Source organism: Biomphalaria glabrata, chromosome 9 (genome assembly GCF_947242115.1).
Source record: "Biomphalaria glabrata chromosome 9, xgBioGlab47.1, whole genome shotgun sequence".
Taxonomy (NCBI): domain Eukaryota; kingdom Metazoa; phylum Mollusca; class Gastropoda; family Planorbidae; genus Biomphalaria; species Biomphalaria glabrata.
The window spans coordinates 269,251-287,625 of record NC_074719.1 but is presented as its reverse complement, the minus strand read 5'-3'; the positions used below and the strand labels follow the sequence as shown (position 1 = coordinate 287,625).

Below are 18,375 nucleotides of genomic sequence, written 5' to 3'. Positions count from 1 at the left end.
TGGTAGTTACTTCTTTCTTTTCTCTTTTATAATTGTTATTTGAAAATGTTTGTTGCGGACCACATCTTCGTTGTTGCAGTATACTTTTTCAACAACCGAAATTACTGTCGATTAATTGCATCGTAACGCCATTGCGGAATGAAATATTTATATGGAGATGATCTAATCAGGTAAATCACATTTACCTCAGCCAATGAACGAAAAAGATTGTATGGTTGGGGTCGCCGTCTAGTTTAAAATTGGATTAGGGGGTCGAGGAGCTAAAAAGGTTGAGAACCGCTGGTCTAGTCTATATAGAATTATAGATCTAGATTCTAGATCTAGCTCTTTATCTCCCAAGCGACGATAATAGCGTCGGTCATTTTTGTAAAAGCCGATTAAGCGTCAACATTGTCGTCGGTGCATTGTTTCGTTCCTATTCTTGGTTAATGATTTTAAATGCTTATATTCTAAATCTACGTGATTTCCGCTTGCAGAAGAGTTCACGGTTTACTTCCTTCAACGTGATTTTAATATTACAGAAAGTCGTCTTTTTTTTTGTTGTTGTTTATGTTTGGAAATGGGTCGATCCTCTAAAACTTGTAGATCTAAATTATATTCAGATCAACATGTAAAAGACCTTATTGATTCAGATAACAGTGATTTGTTTTAACTGTTCATTGTGATAGTTTTACTAGTTTTAGTGTCAGTGTTACTAAACTAATGACTAATCATGACTAATGAGTAGTAGATCTAGATCTAATACTTTAATTAATAGTCTAACTCTAATAACTGGTGACTGGTCTAATACTTATACTACTAACTTAGTCTTAGTAACTAGTAGTACTGTTAGATCTAGATTATTCTAGATCTAGATTTTTGATCTGAATCTGATAGTTCATAAGCTGATGAACCTGCTAAAAACTAGACATATTAGCGCAAAGAATACATCTAGATTTCTAGATTAATCTAGCTAGATTCTGGCCTGTTTCAACAAATTTGAAAAATGCAGATACGTACTAAAACAGAAAGCAATTTTACATACAGTAACATATATTCCTTCCAATAAGATTATAAGTCTAGATCTACTAATCAAGAACATTTTGCAAACTAGAACCTTGTTGATCATAGATCTAGATCCATTACTCTACTCTGGGCTACTCTTTTTTAATGTAGCCATGTCTGTGTCTGTATCACCAAACTAGAATTTAATATATTCTGTCTAGATTTATGCATGCCATATGCTTATCTGTATGTGTAAACAAAGAATATATTATTTTAAAATATTTACACTGTCTTCTTTCTTTTAAAATTTGATTATACTTGTGATAATGACATAACAGTGCATGCTATATCAAACATGATTATAGACTTTCTATATGGATTTTGCTCAGCAGATAGACTTACAATATATCAGGCTTTAAGCACCTAGCTGGATAAAAGAAGTAACAGAAATGGGCCTGTCTTTCTAAAATGAGTTTAGAGAGAAAAGTATTTTATCAGCAACTATATACCAGCTAGACCAAACTTTTTTTGTCATTAGACCAAAGATGGCCCACATTTAATTATTTATAAGAAGTAAGAATGATTATCACATTTTCTTAAACGCAACAAAAAAAAATAATTTTAAAATAAAATACCACTACAATTTTAAAACTATACACATCCAGGGGCGGACTGGCTATATAGGCATTCAGGCAAATGCCCGGTGGGCCGGAACCCAATTGGGCCAGTAGGGGCAGTGGAAGGGAAGCATGAATGCCACCAAGACTCGTAGTAAATTGTAAAAAGATTATATAATACTCTTTTATAAAAAAAAACAAAACAATCAGAGCATCATGATTGTCTAAGCGTATTAAAGGGCTACTTGTGTAATGCATTTTCCGAAATAATGTAATAGCCTACATCTGTATACACAGTGGCGTAGCATCCATGACGTGAAACGGTTTAATGAACCTGGGCCCACGACCAATAGGGGCCCATAGCTGCAAGTCATTCATTGCGCTTGTGTCAATGACTAACAACCAAAGCCCACTAAAAGGGAAAAAAAAATTAAAAGATGATTTTTGAAAAAAGCTATCCAAATATCCTCAATTTTGTATGTATGCCTAAGGAGCTGCTTTCATCCCGCTTATCTAAATGGTGACTAGCCTAATCACAATGTGCGTTAACAACAACTTAAGCTTGATCTTGAATGATTCCGTCAGCTGTGTTCAAGAAGTTGCTGCTGTCTATTCTTGGTAAAAAAATGCGTATGTATTTTATGCTCACAACATAGCAAGATGGGGTGTCTTAAATCTAATATGGAGAGTAAAGTCTCTATTACACTTTGAAAAGTTTTGTCCTACAATGTGGTCATCAAGAAAGGATGCTCTAACAAAAATGAGATTCAGTTATTTTGATGTGCTCAAGATACTATACTCCCAAAAGGAAAAAGAAGGTCATGAAGCTACAACTCTTAGAGTGTAATTAGAAACATTCAACACCGTTGAAATGAAATGATAACGACCAGAATACCAATAACATGGCTTTATTCCACAAAATTAGACCACAGTAAACAGTGAATGAAACCAGCACGTCTCGCATAACACTGATGCAGTCTATACACACATACACACTGGACATAAAACACACACACTGGGCATGACCTTCTGACATGCTGGACGCACGCAGAAAATCAACTCAGTTACACTACAACCTTATTTGTCAGCTTATCAAACTTAGCATAATGATTTTGAGGAGATGTATAATTCGATCTCCCTCATATGGCATGTTGGGGGCCGGATTGCATAGAAATGCCTGGGCCGGTTTTGACTTCCAGTCCGCCCCTGTACGCATCCATCAAAGACTTAACAGTTTATTAATATTCAATAATTTCCAAATTTATCAATATTGCTGATATTTATGTGTTGTTGTTTTTTTCAGTATAAAACACAATTAATGGAATTTTTAAAAACTTCTTTTACAGATGCTCAAGATGAAAGATGTCTTAAGGTCAATTTACTTTTCAAACCTGAAACCTAAAAACCAAAATATAAATACTCGGAATCAGGTAATTGTAATGTATAATCAAAATAAAGTATGTTTTGAAGTTATGTCCTATTCAATTTATATGATGCATATGTCAATGTGTATTAGCAGATTGCAAACTAGAACTAAATTATGGACCGGTTTCCTTTTTTACCAGTAGTGACTTTCCTTTTATACACCATATCTGTGATCCAACCTTCAAAAGTAGCATCTTAGTCTTCGTACAAGTATTACTTCAGTCAGTACAAACACATTGTCCTTAACACAGATCAACATATTTTAATGTAAAATACAAATATTCCAAATTGCTTTCTCATCAGTAAGTTAGAAAAATATTCTACTAACATTTTGTAAAGGGATTCGATTAGGATAAGGTACTGTTATAGTCAATAGTTTTTGGCACATCAACATTTTATATAGATTGTAGAAATGATGCAGGGCTTAGAAAGGCAAAAACTGATCAAGTTTATATTCCTGTGTAAGATGCGTGTCATAGAGAGGGATGTAATCTAATAGAATTGAAGTTGTTATAACAAATTAGAATAAATCCATTCTAATCTGACTTCAGAATCCTATGCAACTTGAGCAAAGATTTAACATAGTAAAAGTAGATCTGAATAAGACTGATTTGGTTGTGTTTGTCAGGGTGAGAAAGTTTTAAGTTCATAATTATCAGCTTGCAAATTCTTCATAGGGCAAAAAAACAAATACTTGGGTGGACACAGATCTTGAAAACTGCTTTAACAATTTTCGTACAAATTTGACCATTTAAGTATAACTTGGGGAAAAGAATAATCAGCTAATTGGCGCACTTGAAAACTCTGGTTTGACCTTTATATTTTTCAAAATATAAATATCTTACAATTAAATTTGGTCTGGAGGTCTAGATAATCTATATCCTGAATACACATACATCAGCAAAGTATTCCTGCATATATTCATGTTTGTTTGTAAAATGTTTTACATGTTTCGGATGTTCCTTCAGAGTTGAAGATAATTACTTCCTAGTCCAAACCTCCCGCAGGACGACGGCAGATGGGAGTGGGCAGGGTTTGAACCTGAGACCATCGATAAGTCTGAACGACAGTCCAGCGTGCAAACCACATGACCAGGCAGCCATCCATCAAAGAGTTCAATTAATAGAATATTTTGCAAACTAGAACCTTGTAGATCATAGATCTAGATCTATTAAATGCTAGTCTAGGTTACTCTTTTTTAATTTTGCCATGTCTGTCTGTATCACCAAACTTGAGTTTTATATATTCTGACTAGATTTCCTGTGGCATTTTACGTCTAGAGAGACGATCTTTTCCCTTTGCAACTTCCTGTGTGACTAAAGAGGCCAATCCTTGATACACACCTGCGATTGCAGGTTGGGCATATGTAATCACCATGCGCTGTTGCATTTTCACCCTTCTTTCTGCTTCTGTTGTGTATGACATCTGCAATCTGTGACCCTTCCTTTATGCTCTCTCCGTGTGGATCTATCCAGTGCCACCTCTTCCCAGCTGCTAGTGTCAATTTTGAAGAGCTTCATGTCGCGTTTGCATACATCCGTATAATGTAAAACTGGGTGACCAGCGGCTCTCCTGCCTTCTATTAGATCGCCATACAGAATGTCCTGTGGAAGTCGACCTACTGGCATTCTACGAACATAGCCAAGCCAGCCAAGGCGTCTGCTGCTGATAACAGAGCGGATGTCCTGGCACCCTGCTCTTCGTAGCACTTTTTCATTGGTTATCTTATCTTGCCACCTTATTTTAAAGATGTGCCTTAGACCATGAGTAGGTTGACCATGTTTCACTTCCATACAGCAAGGTGCTCAACACACAGGTCCGGTAGATTAGGGCTTTTTAGTACTGTTAGTCAGCAATATGTTGTCCCAGACTCTTTTCTGCAACCGTGACATGGTGGCCATTGCCTTGGCTATCCTGTTATTAATGTCTTTATCCAGTAGAGTGTTGCTGGATATGATGAAGCCAAGGTAACAAAAGTGATCAACTATTTCTAGTGGTTGGCCATTAATGCTTACTTGAGGTGCAGTGTTTGTGTTTTGGACAAGTATCTTAGTTTTGCTTTGACTGATGTTTAAGCCGAACTTCTGGCAAGCAGCAGATAGTTTGTCAACCAGAGACTGTAGCTGAATATCAGAATCAGTCACAATAGCTGCATCATCAGCATACAAGAGTTCCCTGATGAGTAACTTCTTAACCTTGACTAGATTTATGCATGTGCTTAACAAGGATTTTTCAGGTATGGGGGGTGGGGTGCGCCTTGGGGCGGGTAAAAATTGTTCCTTTTTAAAAGATTTATTATCAGTAATTAAGAGCAAAGTAATTGCTCTTACAAGAAGTCATCAGCCCCATAAGAAAGAAAGTCTTTAAAAAAAAAAATTGTTGTTTATTATTAAATCTCCTGTATGTGCCATGGAAGGTAATTTTTTAATTTTAACTATTTTTAAAGGTATTAACTATCCACCTCTTGTGAAAACATTGGCTACTGTCAAGGCTTACATTGAATCTCTACCACTTTTAGATGAGCCAGAAATGTTTGGGCTCCATGAGAATGCAAACATAGCCTTTCAGTTGAATGAAACCAATGCTATACTTGGTAAGTCTTTGTTTTGCTAATGCTAGTATAGAAACATAAACAGGCGCAATTTACTGCTATATTATAATATACACACACTTACACTGGTTTTGTTCTGAAATACTTTAGTTTAGAAAATAATTCATTGTCATATAATCTTTTTTACACTGCTTTATTATGGCTTACAACATTGTAGCCATTGTTACATTTATATGTGTATTTATGTTTATGTATGTTGTGTGTGTGTTTGTTTGTTTTCTTGTAGTCTACCTTGTTCTATTGTTCAGTATGTTCACGGTTTACTCTTAAGTATGTCAGTTGTGTGTATTCACTGTGTATTAGTCTCTGCTGGTTGTTCTCTCCTTGTTTCATGTTAATAAAAATGGAGTGTAAATTTTAAACATCAGTATTTTTAGTGTATTTAACATGGAGGCAGCTTTCTAAAAGTTCTAAAATGCAAGCTGTAAGTAAAACTATCTTTAAACCAAGAATTAACCCTCCACCTCCTTTAAGTGTGAAGAAAGGGTGTGAGGAATGGAAGCTTTTCAAGCAAATGTGGCTGAACTATTGCACTATAGAGAGAATAAACGATATAGATGAAGAGTATGCCAAAGCACTGTTCTTGCACACTATTGGCCCAGAGGCATTGGCAGTATACAACAGCATCACCTTTAAACCAAAGCACAATGTTCAAGACATAATATGTGTATTTGAGCAATTTGCAATTTTTGCAACCATATGGAAGAGTCATTAATAAGAGACTGAATGGTAGTTGTTGGCATCAGAGACACAAGGACAAAGAAAGAACTCTTACAAGAACATAAACTAACACCCAAGACTTGTATAGAAATCTGCAAGGCAAATGAAGCTGCTGACTTGCAACTAAAGGTACTAGAAACAGGTACATCTGATGCCTCACCTCCTCAGGATGAGGCGTTCGCTGTTTTGTCTCGCAAAAATATTCTACAACAGAATGCTGCTCATAAACAGCGCAAATGTAAATTTTGTGGACAAAATCACCCATTTAAAAAGGAACTGTGTCCTGCATGGGGTAAAATATGTAATATCTGTAAACAAAAAAATTGTTTTGGCATTCAATGCAACCAAAAGAAACTGCAATGTGTACAGGAGGACAGTGATGATTGTTATTCATTATCTTCTAGTGATGAGGCTGTGCTTGCTGTACAAGGTGGAACAAACAATAAGATCATAAAAGCTGAAATGATCATAGCTGGTGAGAAGATTGTGTGTCAGATTGACTCAAGTGGAAAGGTACAACTCGTAGTACAAAATCCAAAGACCAACAAGAGATATCATGTTGATTTCGTGGTTGTGAAAGATGACTTAACTCCCCTGTTAGGGAAGAAAACGTCAGAAAAAATGGGACTAATTACAATAAACTATCATACTTTTGAAAGTGTTGATAAGCCTCTACCAAGGTTATCGACAAAAATAGTTGAACAGTTCTCTGATGTATTAGATGATCAGCAGGGTGAATTACCTGGTGTTGTACACTTAGAAGTGAATCCTGTCATAACACCAGTTACATGTCCATCTGGTCATGTACCTTTAGCTATGCAGGCTAAAGTAAAGTCTGAGTTAGAACTGCTAACAGAAAAAGGAATCATTGTGCCTGTTGATAAACTTACTGACTGGGTCAGTTGAATGTGATTGCAACTAAAAAATCTGGGAAACTCCGTATCTGTTTAGATCCTTGTCCTCTCAGCAAGGCACTTAAAAGAGAATGTTTTTCCCTTCCAGTAATGGAAGACTTGCTTCCTAGAATATCTGAAATCCTTTTCATATGTTATACTTTTATGCAAACAAGGTTTACTATATAGTAACTAAAGAATTTTATATTTACTGATTTTTAAATTCATATTAGTTAAAAGATTATTGGATATTTGTACATCAAATCCATGTCTAATTTATAGATCATCTTTTTATGAACAATTATCAATACAAAAACAGAATAGTTTCACCAACTTACACTAGAATCCAACTAAAATTCTAATCAATTTACACTAGCATCCAACTCATATTCTTATCAATTTACACTAACATCAAACATATTTTGCTTTTGATCTTACTAGAAAAGTTTTTATGAATATTTACATCTTACAAATATCCATATGTTAAGCTTTACATGTTCATTAAAGACTTACTTTGCTAAGTTATTGGTTTTCCTTGTTGATTAGGCAACTCGTTCTTTGCTGTAATGGCACTAGGGAAGAAGAGCACTTTTTAAAAATTCATATGGGGAAATGTGACTTTCTGTGTATTTTATTAGATTGTGTTTTTTTTTTGATCTGACAAAGCTCATAAATATAATTGCTCTATAATTTAAAAAAACAACAACAAAGACTCACATATTTTAACTAAGTGCAGTGATAAAGAAATGGTTTTAAGCCATTAACCTTAGTCACTGTCTCATATCAAGAAACTTGTCATAAGTTTTTTTCAAAGAATCTTGTAAGAATTTACTTAAGTGTCATATTACTCTTTAAATTACAGGTCTTATGGTGTTGTCTTATGGGAACTGTTGACAGAAGAAGTACCCTACAAAGATGTGGATTCTTCTGCTATCATCTGGGGAGTGGGAAGCAATATCCTTCACCTTCCTGTTCCAGGCACTTGCCCAGAGGGCTTTAAATTGCTGATGAGGCAGTGCTGGTAAAGTATTTTTATCTGCTTATGATTTAAAGAACAGTTTCTTTTAAGATAACAAGCTAGAGATTAGAATGTTATGCAGTCTTAGGGGGTGGGGGGCTATATATGCTTGCAATCTAGCAATTCACAATAGCAAATACATTTTTAACAGCCATCCTATCAACAATTTATCCTGCCATTATAATTTTATAATTGAGACTTTAACATGTCTAGTTTTCCCTTTTTTTTGTTTCATTTTGTCAGATTAAATAAAAACAAACAAACATTGTCTTTCACATTAGAAAAATTTCAATACATAAAGATTAGAGGCTTAGGAAGCTCTAGAAATCACATTTTAGGATCAAGTTCTAGGATCATATTTCAGATCAAGCAGGTGCTTTGTAAACAAAATTCAGATTGAGTCAATTCTCAGATTTAAAATTCTAATCAAGCCCCTTTAGTTAGCTATCCAAGGGGTTTATGCCATAGAGCCACACATCCCACAATTTAGTATTAAGACATGTACATTAAAGGATGCAGCTTAGGATGAAACTCATTCATTAGTCACAAACATTATCCAAATATAAATCCCTAGTGCACCATGTCCTTCTTTCTTTTTGAAATTAATATAGATCATTGAGAAGGGATATAATGAGTAGATAGCATTGTATAAAAAAATGTACAAGATTTAAATTCATTTATTGATTAAAATGAAAGGATATGTGAAGTGTAATCACTTTTTTTTCAATAAAATAATTTGCACACCAAACCAATGAGTAATACCAGAGAATGTAATTGTATTATCTTCCATAAAAAACATTAGCTTACAAAGATGGCAGGCTGATTCCTAATATTGTTTCATAAACTTTGCTATGAAAGTTATCAAAAAGATTTCCAAGGTTTACCTGTTTATTAATATCCTTGATTAAGAGAGAGTTAAAACAAATAATTAATAAGGGGAATATGTTATAATATGTATGAGACTAATCAGATATTAAAGAAACATCACAGATTTGAAAATTTGCCTTTTTTTTTAAATATTGTAAACTTTGTTTCAATAACCTGAATGATGACTGCAACCCAACTTGTATTATTTTCAGGTATTTTATGCCTCATGGTATTACAGCGGACCATCAAGGAAATATTTGGTTAACAGATGTAGCAATGCATCAGGTAAAACATTTCTTTGTTGTTCTTCTCAACATGTGTTAAACAAATTGAATTGATCTTATTGACAACATAAAAGCTTTAAAAAAAACACAAGAATTCTAACACTGAATATTATAGCACTTGATATCAGATGAAAAAAATGTAACAAAATAATTAATTTGTTTTAGTTATGTAAGATTGATTTCCTTCACTACTGTACTTTCTTTTGGTCTACAAATTAATATAATTTTGTTTCTCTTTAGGTTTTTAAAATACCACCAGGTCAGACTGTACCAAAAATGACACTAGGACAGAAGTTCCAACATGGTGAAGATACAAATCTTTTTTGTAAACCTACTGATGTAGCTGTTTTTATGTCTGGAGAGTTTTTTGTATCTGATGGGTAATACTAGGCTTTGCAATTAATTGTAATTATATATTGTGTCAGCAAATATTGCTTTAAATAAATGAGTCCATTGATACTGATTAGGCATTAAAAAATATATTTTAAATTTGAATTTTGAATTATGTAAAAATAATCAAATCTTGATTGTTTTATTACAAGCCTACTTTTTGTAAAACAGGTACTGTAATAGCAGAGTTCTGAAATTTTCCAAAGATGGAACTTTTTTGATGTCCTTTGGGAAAAGGAATGTTCAGTTTGGTGCAGGTAACTTCCTAAATATATATCTGATTATTAGTTTGATGTGCATGATTTTCAAGTCATGTTTCATGATAACAATTTAAAACTATAAAACCAGATACCATATGAATTGTATTCAATAGCCACATTTTGTGGTATGCCCTTCGAACTCATCAGGATTGTTTTGAGTTTGAACACTGCCATCCCCTGTCATCCTGCAGGAGGTTTGGGTTAGAACATAGTTATGTTTAGTTCTGAAGGAACATCCAGAACTTAAAAAAAATATTAAGCAAAATAAAGATTTTAAGCTAAATAAATTAGGTTACATAAATGTGCTTAGCTTGGTTGGTTTTTCCCCTTATCAGCATTTTATAAAGTTCAAACTATGTTTCTACTGGTACATAGCTAATAGAAGATGAGACTTCATTATTTTGTAAACAAAGAAAAATGTGACAATATCACCATTAATATTTTATTGTAGATTTTGGTCAGTAGTTTGCTGCATTATCAAACAGCTCATTTTTTGTTCTATAGGAGGTTTACTGTATGCTGTGAATGGTCCTGCTTTTGATGGCCCCATTGATACAACTGTCCAGGGTTTCACATCAGACATAAATACTGGAGATTTGTTGGAAATGTGGAATGTACCAGATGTAAAGTTCTATTTCATGTGACAACAAAACTCAGCTTAGTTTAACTACAAATAGCTAATCTCTCTCATTGTAACATAATTTATCAAAGTTATGTTTTATTTATTTATTCTTATTCAACTTTTACAAAGTAAAAATGTTTTGAATGTATTGACCTCGTGGGAAACTACATTAAAATCTCCACAATCTTTCAGAACATGCGAAACCCACATTATGTAGCAGCAGATCCAGTAACACGTAGCATCTATGTAGGGGAATTGGACCCTGAAAGTGTTTGGAAGTTTAGCAGACCTGTTACAGTACAGTCAAGTTCACAGCATAACAAAGGTAAATAAGGAAGATTGCTTTCACATTCACCTGGTAATGAATGTTGATGTGAATGTTCATTTGTAAAGTCTGTTATTAGTTTATAATTGGCTGTTAAAAAGTTTGCATCAGTATTAATCTAAATATGTACTTGTGATCTGTACTACTCTCTGAATGAAACGTCCTGGACTCTTTTATTGTCTATAATTTTATCACTTTCCTTAGAGACATGTAAAAGCAAATTGAATCCGATTAGAAGTGCAAGCAATGATTGTAATACAGAAAGAAAATCTTTTCAATAATTGAATTTATTGTGTTGAGTGGTCATTGTGAACTACTAGCTTACTCTTTATTAGAGCAAAGAAAATGGTAGAAGTAAAATAACTTAGACTTTGCTTCGGCTCAACTGAAGTTTACAAATAGCTGTGTAGATTTTTCAAGAAATTTCCTAGTTTCATAAGGTGAAAAGTAATTTGTGTAGACATCTTAGGAAAAGCTACAATGCCTTAACTTTATTCAATTTTATGCCACAGTTGAGGAAAGTACTCAGAGCCAGTTACTGTCAGCAATCCATTGGACCAGAGTGAAACCAATACCACAGAGTTGTCTGAGGCTATCAAAGATAGCAGTGATGTCTCTCCCTCTGTCATCAATTGGCATCTTACTTGTGGTACCAGTCATATTGTTGCTACTTCTAGTCAGGGCACATCAGTCTGGTGTTATACATTTTTTTTTAGTTTTAGTTTTTAGCTAGATTGAATGAAATTTAAAACATTTTTTATATTATTAAATTACAGAATTTTTAATCCTTTCCTCTAGTTTAATGATCAATACTCTAAAATGAAATAAAAATTATTGGGCGGTTTATAATATATTCAGGTCATTTAAAAACCTTTACAACATAACAGGCATTTAATTTTTTAAATTCTTTTTGTTAAAATTTGGATGTTTTCTACAATTTAATATTTGTTCTTTCTTTTTTTTTTTCATTAGGAAAATTTAAATGTTATGGACATGGAAAGAAGGGAAAGGTTTTTAACCTTAAAGGCTTTACTTGGAATTCTCATAAAGGCTTTGATAGACTTAGTACTGAGGAAAGTGATCATGAGGTTGACCCAGATGATTTAGATGATAAAGACTATTTGACACCTCCCAAGACGAATAAAGCATAGCCTCAAGTTCAAGGCTGACTAAATTGTGTAAATTAATCTTTTTTTTTCTTTGTTATTAGTTGTTCATATCATAATATTCTGCCATTACAGTCAGGGTTTAAACTTGTTTACAAGTTGAATCTGATACCAACTAAATCTCATAAACACATAATTAACCATAGACCCACCTCATGTAAAAAAAAATGTTTTACATATTTCGGATGTTCTTTCAGAGTTGAAGATAGTTTACTTCCTAGTCCAAATCTCCCGCAGGACGACGGGGGATGGGAGTGGGCAGGGTTTGAACCCGGGACCATCGATAAATCCAAACGACAGTCCAGCGTGCAAACCGCACGACCAGGCAGCCATATTACATGTTATTAGTTGTAAGTTGTATTACAATAACTAAGTGATTTTGAGCTCATAAAATTTCAAAATAAAATTATAAAATGCTTTTGTCATTCTAAAAAAGAAAAAAAGATTACTATGTTGGATTTTTTTTGGATAGCAAAGGCTATTTGACCTTTTTATTTCAATATGTGATATCAAAATTTTTAATTCATTAATTTGTTCAATATTTGTCGAAAGTTTGCTTTTGAATAAAATATTTATCAGCATTATTATCATTTAATAAGTATATTTTGTTTTTTAATTTTATGAATGATTTGATGTTATAATGCCAGGTCATTTACAAAGCACACGCCTGCCAACTTTCTTTTTGCAATGATTCTCAAAACTTAATTAGCTACCAAATGATTGTTTGCTCACTTGGTTGTGATGATTCAACATTCCTGTTATGTTCCACCATTTCCTTCTTCAATTCTAAAGCTGGCTTTATTTCATCTAGTGAACGTACCATTAGTGTTAGTGACCCTGGCAAACTAGCCATTTTATGCACAATTTTAAAATGTTCATATGGATAATATGGTTAGTTTTTTTATAGCATTTTTGACTACATGGAGTTCCAGACAACTTTCCATGTTGCTGGTCCCTTTCTCATGTCATTATTAAATCTTATTTAAAAAACAAAAAAAAAATTTGTTAGATGGTATCATTGTCCAAATTGTTACTAGTTTTATGTAATGTGTTTGAAAACTATGACTTCCTTAGATTGACTACTAGACTCTCATTCATGTATTGCATTTCTTTATTTTAAAATCTTGTTAAGGCTTGTTTAAAATCTCTCGACACTCAACTTTTTATGCCATATTACAATGTTTATTTGTTAATTCAATTGTTTAGTCAAATGTTTGTTTTCCAAAGTGTTACTATTTGGTGCAATCAAAATATTTAGTGGCATTTTACATACAAACACTGGTAGTTGAAATCAGTAGCACATTTTAGCTAATTTCTGATGAATCAAAATAAAAATGTCATGATATAAAAATAATTTTAAATTTAAAAACCTATATGAAAAAAATTGTATTTTTTGTAAATATAGTTACAGTTATATTGAATAGAATTATTTATGTTAGCAACTTTTGAATGCATCACATAATTTTAATTTGACACAGAAACTGAAAATCATTTCAATTAAAGATTGTTGACTGTTGTTTCACCTCAGATGAATTGATTACATTTTAAGAGGTTATCAGATATTTATATTTATGACATACAATCTTTTTGTTATGTTATGAGTTGTTTTTGTTTTTATTTTCTACATGTTCAGGGTATAAAGTTCTAGTGCATACATACGTAGATTTCAACCCACATTTTTTTAGTTCTTACTTATGTATTTACATACATGTACTAAGAACTAATATGAAATTACAACTTAATCATTTTTTGTGTGATTTTTATGTATTCGAACCAATTTTTATTTTAAATTAGCACAAGTTAAATCTGTTGATCAGAATTTTTTTCCTTGGTAATAGTTATATTTATACTCAAACCCATTTGATGTTACTTCTGCAAAGATTTATAGACACTCAGAGGAAATGATATTAGCATGGTAGACACAATTAAACTTTTAAGGCAGAGTTTTGGAATTAAAGCTAAAATTTTAAAATAAATCAAAAACATTGATAAACAAGCTGTTTACTGCTAGTTTAGTGCATCAATCCATTGTCTGCTTTTGATTTAGTCTTTGGTTCTTGATTTCTATGCTGCACTGTGTCAATAACTTTACTTTTTTAGAGCAGTTCTATTAATCTCTTTCAAATACTATTTGCTTATACTAATCAGAATGTAAGATTTAATGGGTTTGATATTTGTTTCAACTGGTGATGGTCCCCCTAAAGTATTGTATTAGTACTTCAAAACTTACTTATGTACAGTTTCATTAATTAATTATATTTTTTAGGCTGTTGAAGGTTTATCAATTGATTTTTTTTATCTGGTGGAGACATTTAACCATTTTGTTTTTGCCACAAAAAAAAATTGAACTTGTCTGTTTTGAAAAATGAAATCAAAAGTGAATGATCACCTAGTCTTTGAAAGTTCAAAATATTTGTACTACTTTATTGATGTCATGTACTCACATAATATTTGTGTGTTAGTGTTTGTCTTAACATGTTGATGTTGTTTTGTGATATCTATATCAACATTGTCTCTTGTTGGTGGGGTATGCAAGACATTGGTTCTATGCTGTTGGTAAAAATTTCTCATCCTTCATTGACTTCCAATGTACTCCACCTTGCACTTAGAGTGTTTTATGGAGTGCTAGAAATCTAAAAAGTATCCCAGTCATAATAGAAGATTTAGAGCATTTCATTTTTACTTTGCTCTTTTTTTTTTATTGTGTATGTTCTTAATTGTAATCAACATCTGACAGTGCTACATAATGTTTTATTTAATGACTGAGCATAATGCTTAATTTGATTTTAATGTGGCTAAGATTCAAGAAACATGTTTATAAGTTCATTGCTAAAAACACCTGGTGCAGAGTACATGTGTATTTAATCTCTGAATGAAATGGGACTAACAATGACTTTCAAAATAGGGATGTCATTTGTTTCTCAAATGTTAGTAGCATAGAAAACATGGACTGTGTGGTCTATTTATCTTAATGTGTGTTTGATGTATTGTAAGTGATCATATGTAACAGTTATGGGTATAGAGAATAAAATACAAAATATTTAACTCATTATGTTGTTTCATTTTTCTTAAATAGATGACAAGACTTGAATTAATCCACCATTATGAAACTGCCAATCATACCTGCTTAAGCACAATTTAAGGTTCCCTGGGCACCATGCAAGATTTGTTCACCATCTTTCTCCTTTCCACTAGTCTTTTACCTTAGTTAGAACCTCTTTCAATGGCAGGCCCATCTATTCTTTTATGTACTTTATCTTTCCATCACTTTCTTTCTGCCTCTTCTTCTTTTTCCTGGTACTGTTCCCTGAAGGAAGGTCTTAGCGAGCCTCGAAGACTTTGTAATATAGCAATAGATTTTTAGCTCAAGTTTTTTTATGATAGCAGGTCATCATGGGGTCTAATCGCTGCAGTAGCCCTGCCTCTAATATCTTTGTGATGCGGTTTTAAATGTGATACCTAGGATCCTTCTGTAGCAGCTCAATTCCATTGCTAGGATCCTCCTCTCTAGCTCTGCAGTCAGTGTCCAAGACTCACAAGCATATTGTTATAAACCTGGTGGTGGAACAGATGGGGGTAGTGGTGTGTGTGTAGTCAGCCGACGCAAATCGCCCCAGTCCAGCGCAGGACGAGCGGTCAACTGTGACCAGTGACAGTACATGCTAGTTCGGCAACGACCTGTGTGTAAATATTACGCACGCAAGTCACGGCGATTGTGATCATTCTGAGTGGTCAAGAACGTTCCATCCGATTCTAGAAGGCCAGTAGAGACAGTATATAAGAGCGAGTGTGTCAGAAAGACTGGACTTCACGTTACCTCGCAATGTGACCAGTACGAGGCGAAGTTAGAAACAGTACGGTGTGTGAATTCAGGCGGAGCAAGGCTAGGTTTTTGGACAGTTTGTGTAATATTGTTGCCAACTGTAGAGTGTTGTATTGTATTTGAAATTAAATTGCTACTGTTACTTTGGAGCCCTGAGTTGTCAGGTTCTTTAAGTTCGTTGTGTCGTGTGGTGCAGTTTGAAGAAAGCCTGGATAGCGAGATTCGTAACAATATAAAACACTTGCAGGTAAACATTGAAAAGTAGGCATGCTGATGCCTTGGTAGTAAGGGCACCTTAATTCCCTAAGTAATGCTGCCTATAATATAGCTTTAAAAAGAAAAGGACAATGGGCATTGGTGAAATCTAAATTTTCAAAACAGGATCCTTTCTTTACATTTAGCAGCTCAAAGGTAGATCCAAAACATTTTTTATGGGTCGAAAGTCGAGAGGCACTGAAGAAAGGGTCGTCCAAAGCAAAGCTGGCTGCACAAGGAAAAAAGGCCACTCTATGGACATCCTGCTAATAATAATAAGGCTAGTCTTAGAGTCCGAAGATCAGTGAGGAATGCAGTATTTCCCATATTTTGCCACATCCAGGCAAAGCATAACCATTGTCCGCAGATGGTCGATTTAGATTTTCTTTTCGCCGTCTGCGTTTGTCCTCGACAGGGCACAGCAGATTTTCTTTTGGTTTTAAAATGTGTATCCCGCTGCCTTCGTAAGTGACCTCCAGCTGTCTCGTTCTGAGGCCGCATGCAACCAGGTGCTCTCTTCTGTCAGCCAAGGAAAGTTGACGCCTAACCTGGTCTTTGAAGCGTTTCCGCGGAAAAAAAAATGGGGGTGGGGAGGATTTAGATCTAGTTGCGCCATACATCTAGAATCTATGTAAGAAGAATAGATCTACAGAAAACTGACAAAGAAAATGAAATTCGGGATATTAAAATACGTTTAATCTTTAAATTAAATAAAACCTATTGATGTATTGAAAAATATCCTTGGTAACTGATAATTTAGTTTAATTTCGTGGCTTTTAAAAAGAAAAAAACTTTTTAAGCTTACATACAGTCAACTCATTTGTTTTGAAATTACGAATAGACCTAGTCTCCTACTCCTAGGTAGATTCCTTTCATGATTCATTGTAAACAAAAACAGTGACATTAATATTTAGATCTAAAAATAAAAGAAATGGCAACACTCAATGTTTGTCATAGAAATTCAGGGAAAATTGATAGATTTCAAATTCCCATATCAAGTCTAGATGATTCTGTTGATTCTCTTGCAATTGAGATTAGTAAACAGATTCTAACAGACGCCACTGACGGCAATTAACTGACGAATTACTGACGATTTCGGTAATAAATTTTAAATGAATCTGGTAGATGTAGACTAGTTAGATCATCTGATCTATTACTATTACTAGACTCTATAGTCATCTGGTCTAAATAAACTAAATACTAAGTCTAAGTATTAAGTAGATCTAGTAACTAGTAGTAGTACTACTTACCAGTACTAGTACCGTGAGTGCGTGAGTAGTTGTACTACTACTAGCCTCATACTCATAATTAAATATTACAATATTACTAGTCTCAAGTCTGGTCTAGTCGTAGAAATGTAATCTAAATGATTCTAGATCTAGTAAAAAAAATCTAGAGTAGAGACTAGACAGGATACTCCAAGATCTAGGTCTAGATAATATGATAGCAGATTAATTTTTAAATTGCAATTTTCATTAGATCTATTAGACATTTTATAATTGAGTAGTGTGGTAGCTGAGTTTTAATGTGCTTGGCTTCTGAACCAAGAGGTTTTGGGTTCAAATCTCAGTAAAGGCTGGTGTTTGAACTTACTTCTGAACTGGATTTTTAGGACGCCTCTGAATCCACCCAACCCTAATCATATGGGTAGGCCTACTTGACATTAATTGGGGAAAGTAAATGTGGTTGGTTGGTTGTTGTGCTGGCCACCTGACACCCTTGTTAACTGTTGGCCATAGAATTAGATGATACTTACATCATCTGCTCTATAGATCACAAGGTCTGAAAAGGAGTACTACAAACTTTTTTTTACTCTATTGATTGGGATTTTTTTATATTGTTTCTAAAATTTAGCAGATTTTATTCTATTTAAGCTGTGAGCAGACCTGCCTACCGTTACGCAAAATGCTTATTCGTTACGCAAAATCTCCCAAAAATGACCGTCAGTACGCAAATACGCATTTAACCCATCGCGTTACGCATTTTGTATCCTTTTTTTTTCTTCCCTCTCTTGACTAGCTTACGAGCGGTCACGGATGTCACGCTAAGCCGTCCTGTTGGGTCACGGAGGTAATGGTTAGGGGGGGGGGGGAGGAACAGAAAAGGTGGGGGAAC

The 18,375-nt window shown here is 33.8% G+C and overlaps 1 protein-coding gene across 6 annotated transcripts; it reads left to right on the top strand.

Moving 5' to 3' along the window:
- Window positions 1-485: 485 nt before the first annotated feature.
- Window positions 486-15,227, top strand: LOC129928214 (peptidyl-glycine alpha-amidating monooxygenase B-like). 6 transcript variants are annotated; one of them, XM_056041474.1, is made up of 12 exons: window positions 486-610; window positions 1,377-1,557; window positions 2,948-3,031; window positions 5,473-5,619; window positions 8,113-8,271; window positions 9,348-9,420; window positions 9,660-9,799; window positions 9,981-10,066; window positions 10,574-10,692; window positions 10,884-11,016; window positions 11,529-11,665; window positions 11,989-15,227. In XM_056041474.1, the coding sequence occupies exons 5-12, from the start codon at window positions 8,258-8,260 to the stop codon at window positions 12,121-12,123; spliced, it is 837 nt and encodes a 278-aa protein (XP_055897449.1). In that variant the 5' UTR covers window positions 486-610; window positions 1,377-1,557; window positions 2,948-3,031; window positions 5,473-5,619; window positions 8,113-8,257; the 3' UTR covers window positions 12,124-15,227. The 6 variants fall into 6 exon arrangements, 5 of the variants coding, with proteins under 5 accessions (XP_055897449.1, XP_055897450.1, XP_055897453.1 ...); XM_056041475.1 differs by having other exon boundaries at window positions 1,374-1,557; XM_056041476.1 differs by having other exon boundaries at window positions 499-638.
- Window positions 15,228-18,375: the final 3,148 nt, after the last annotated feature.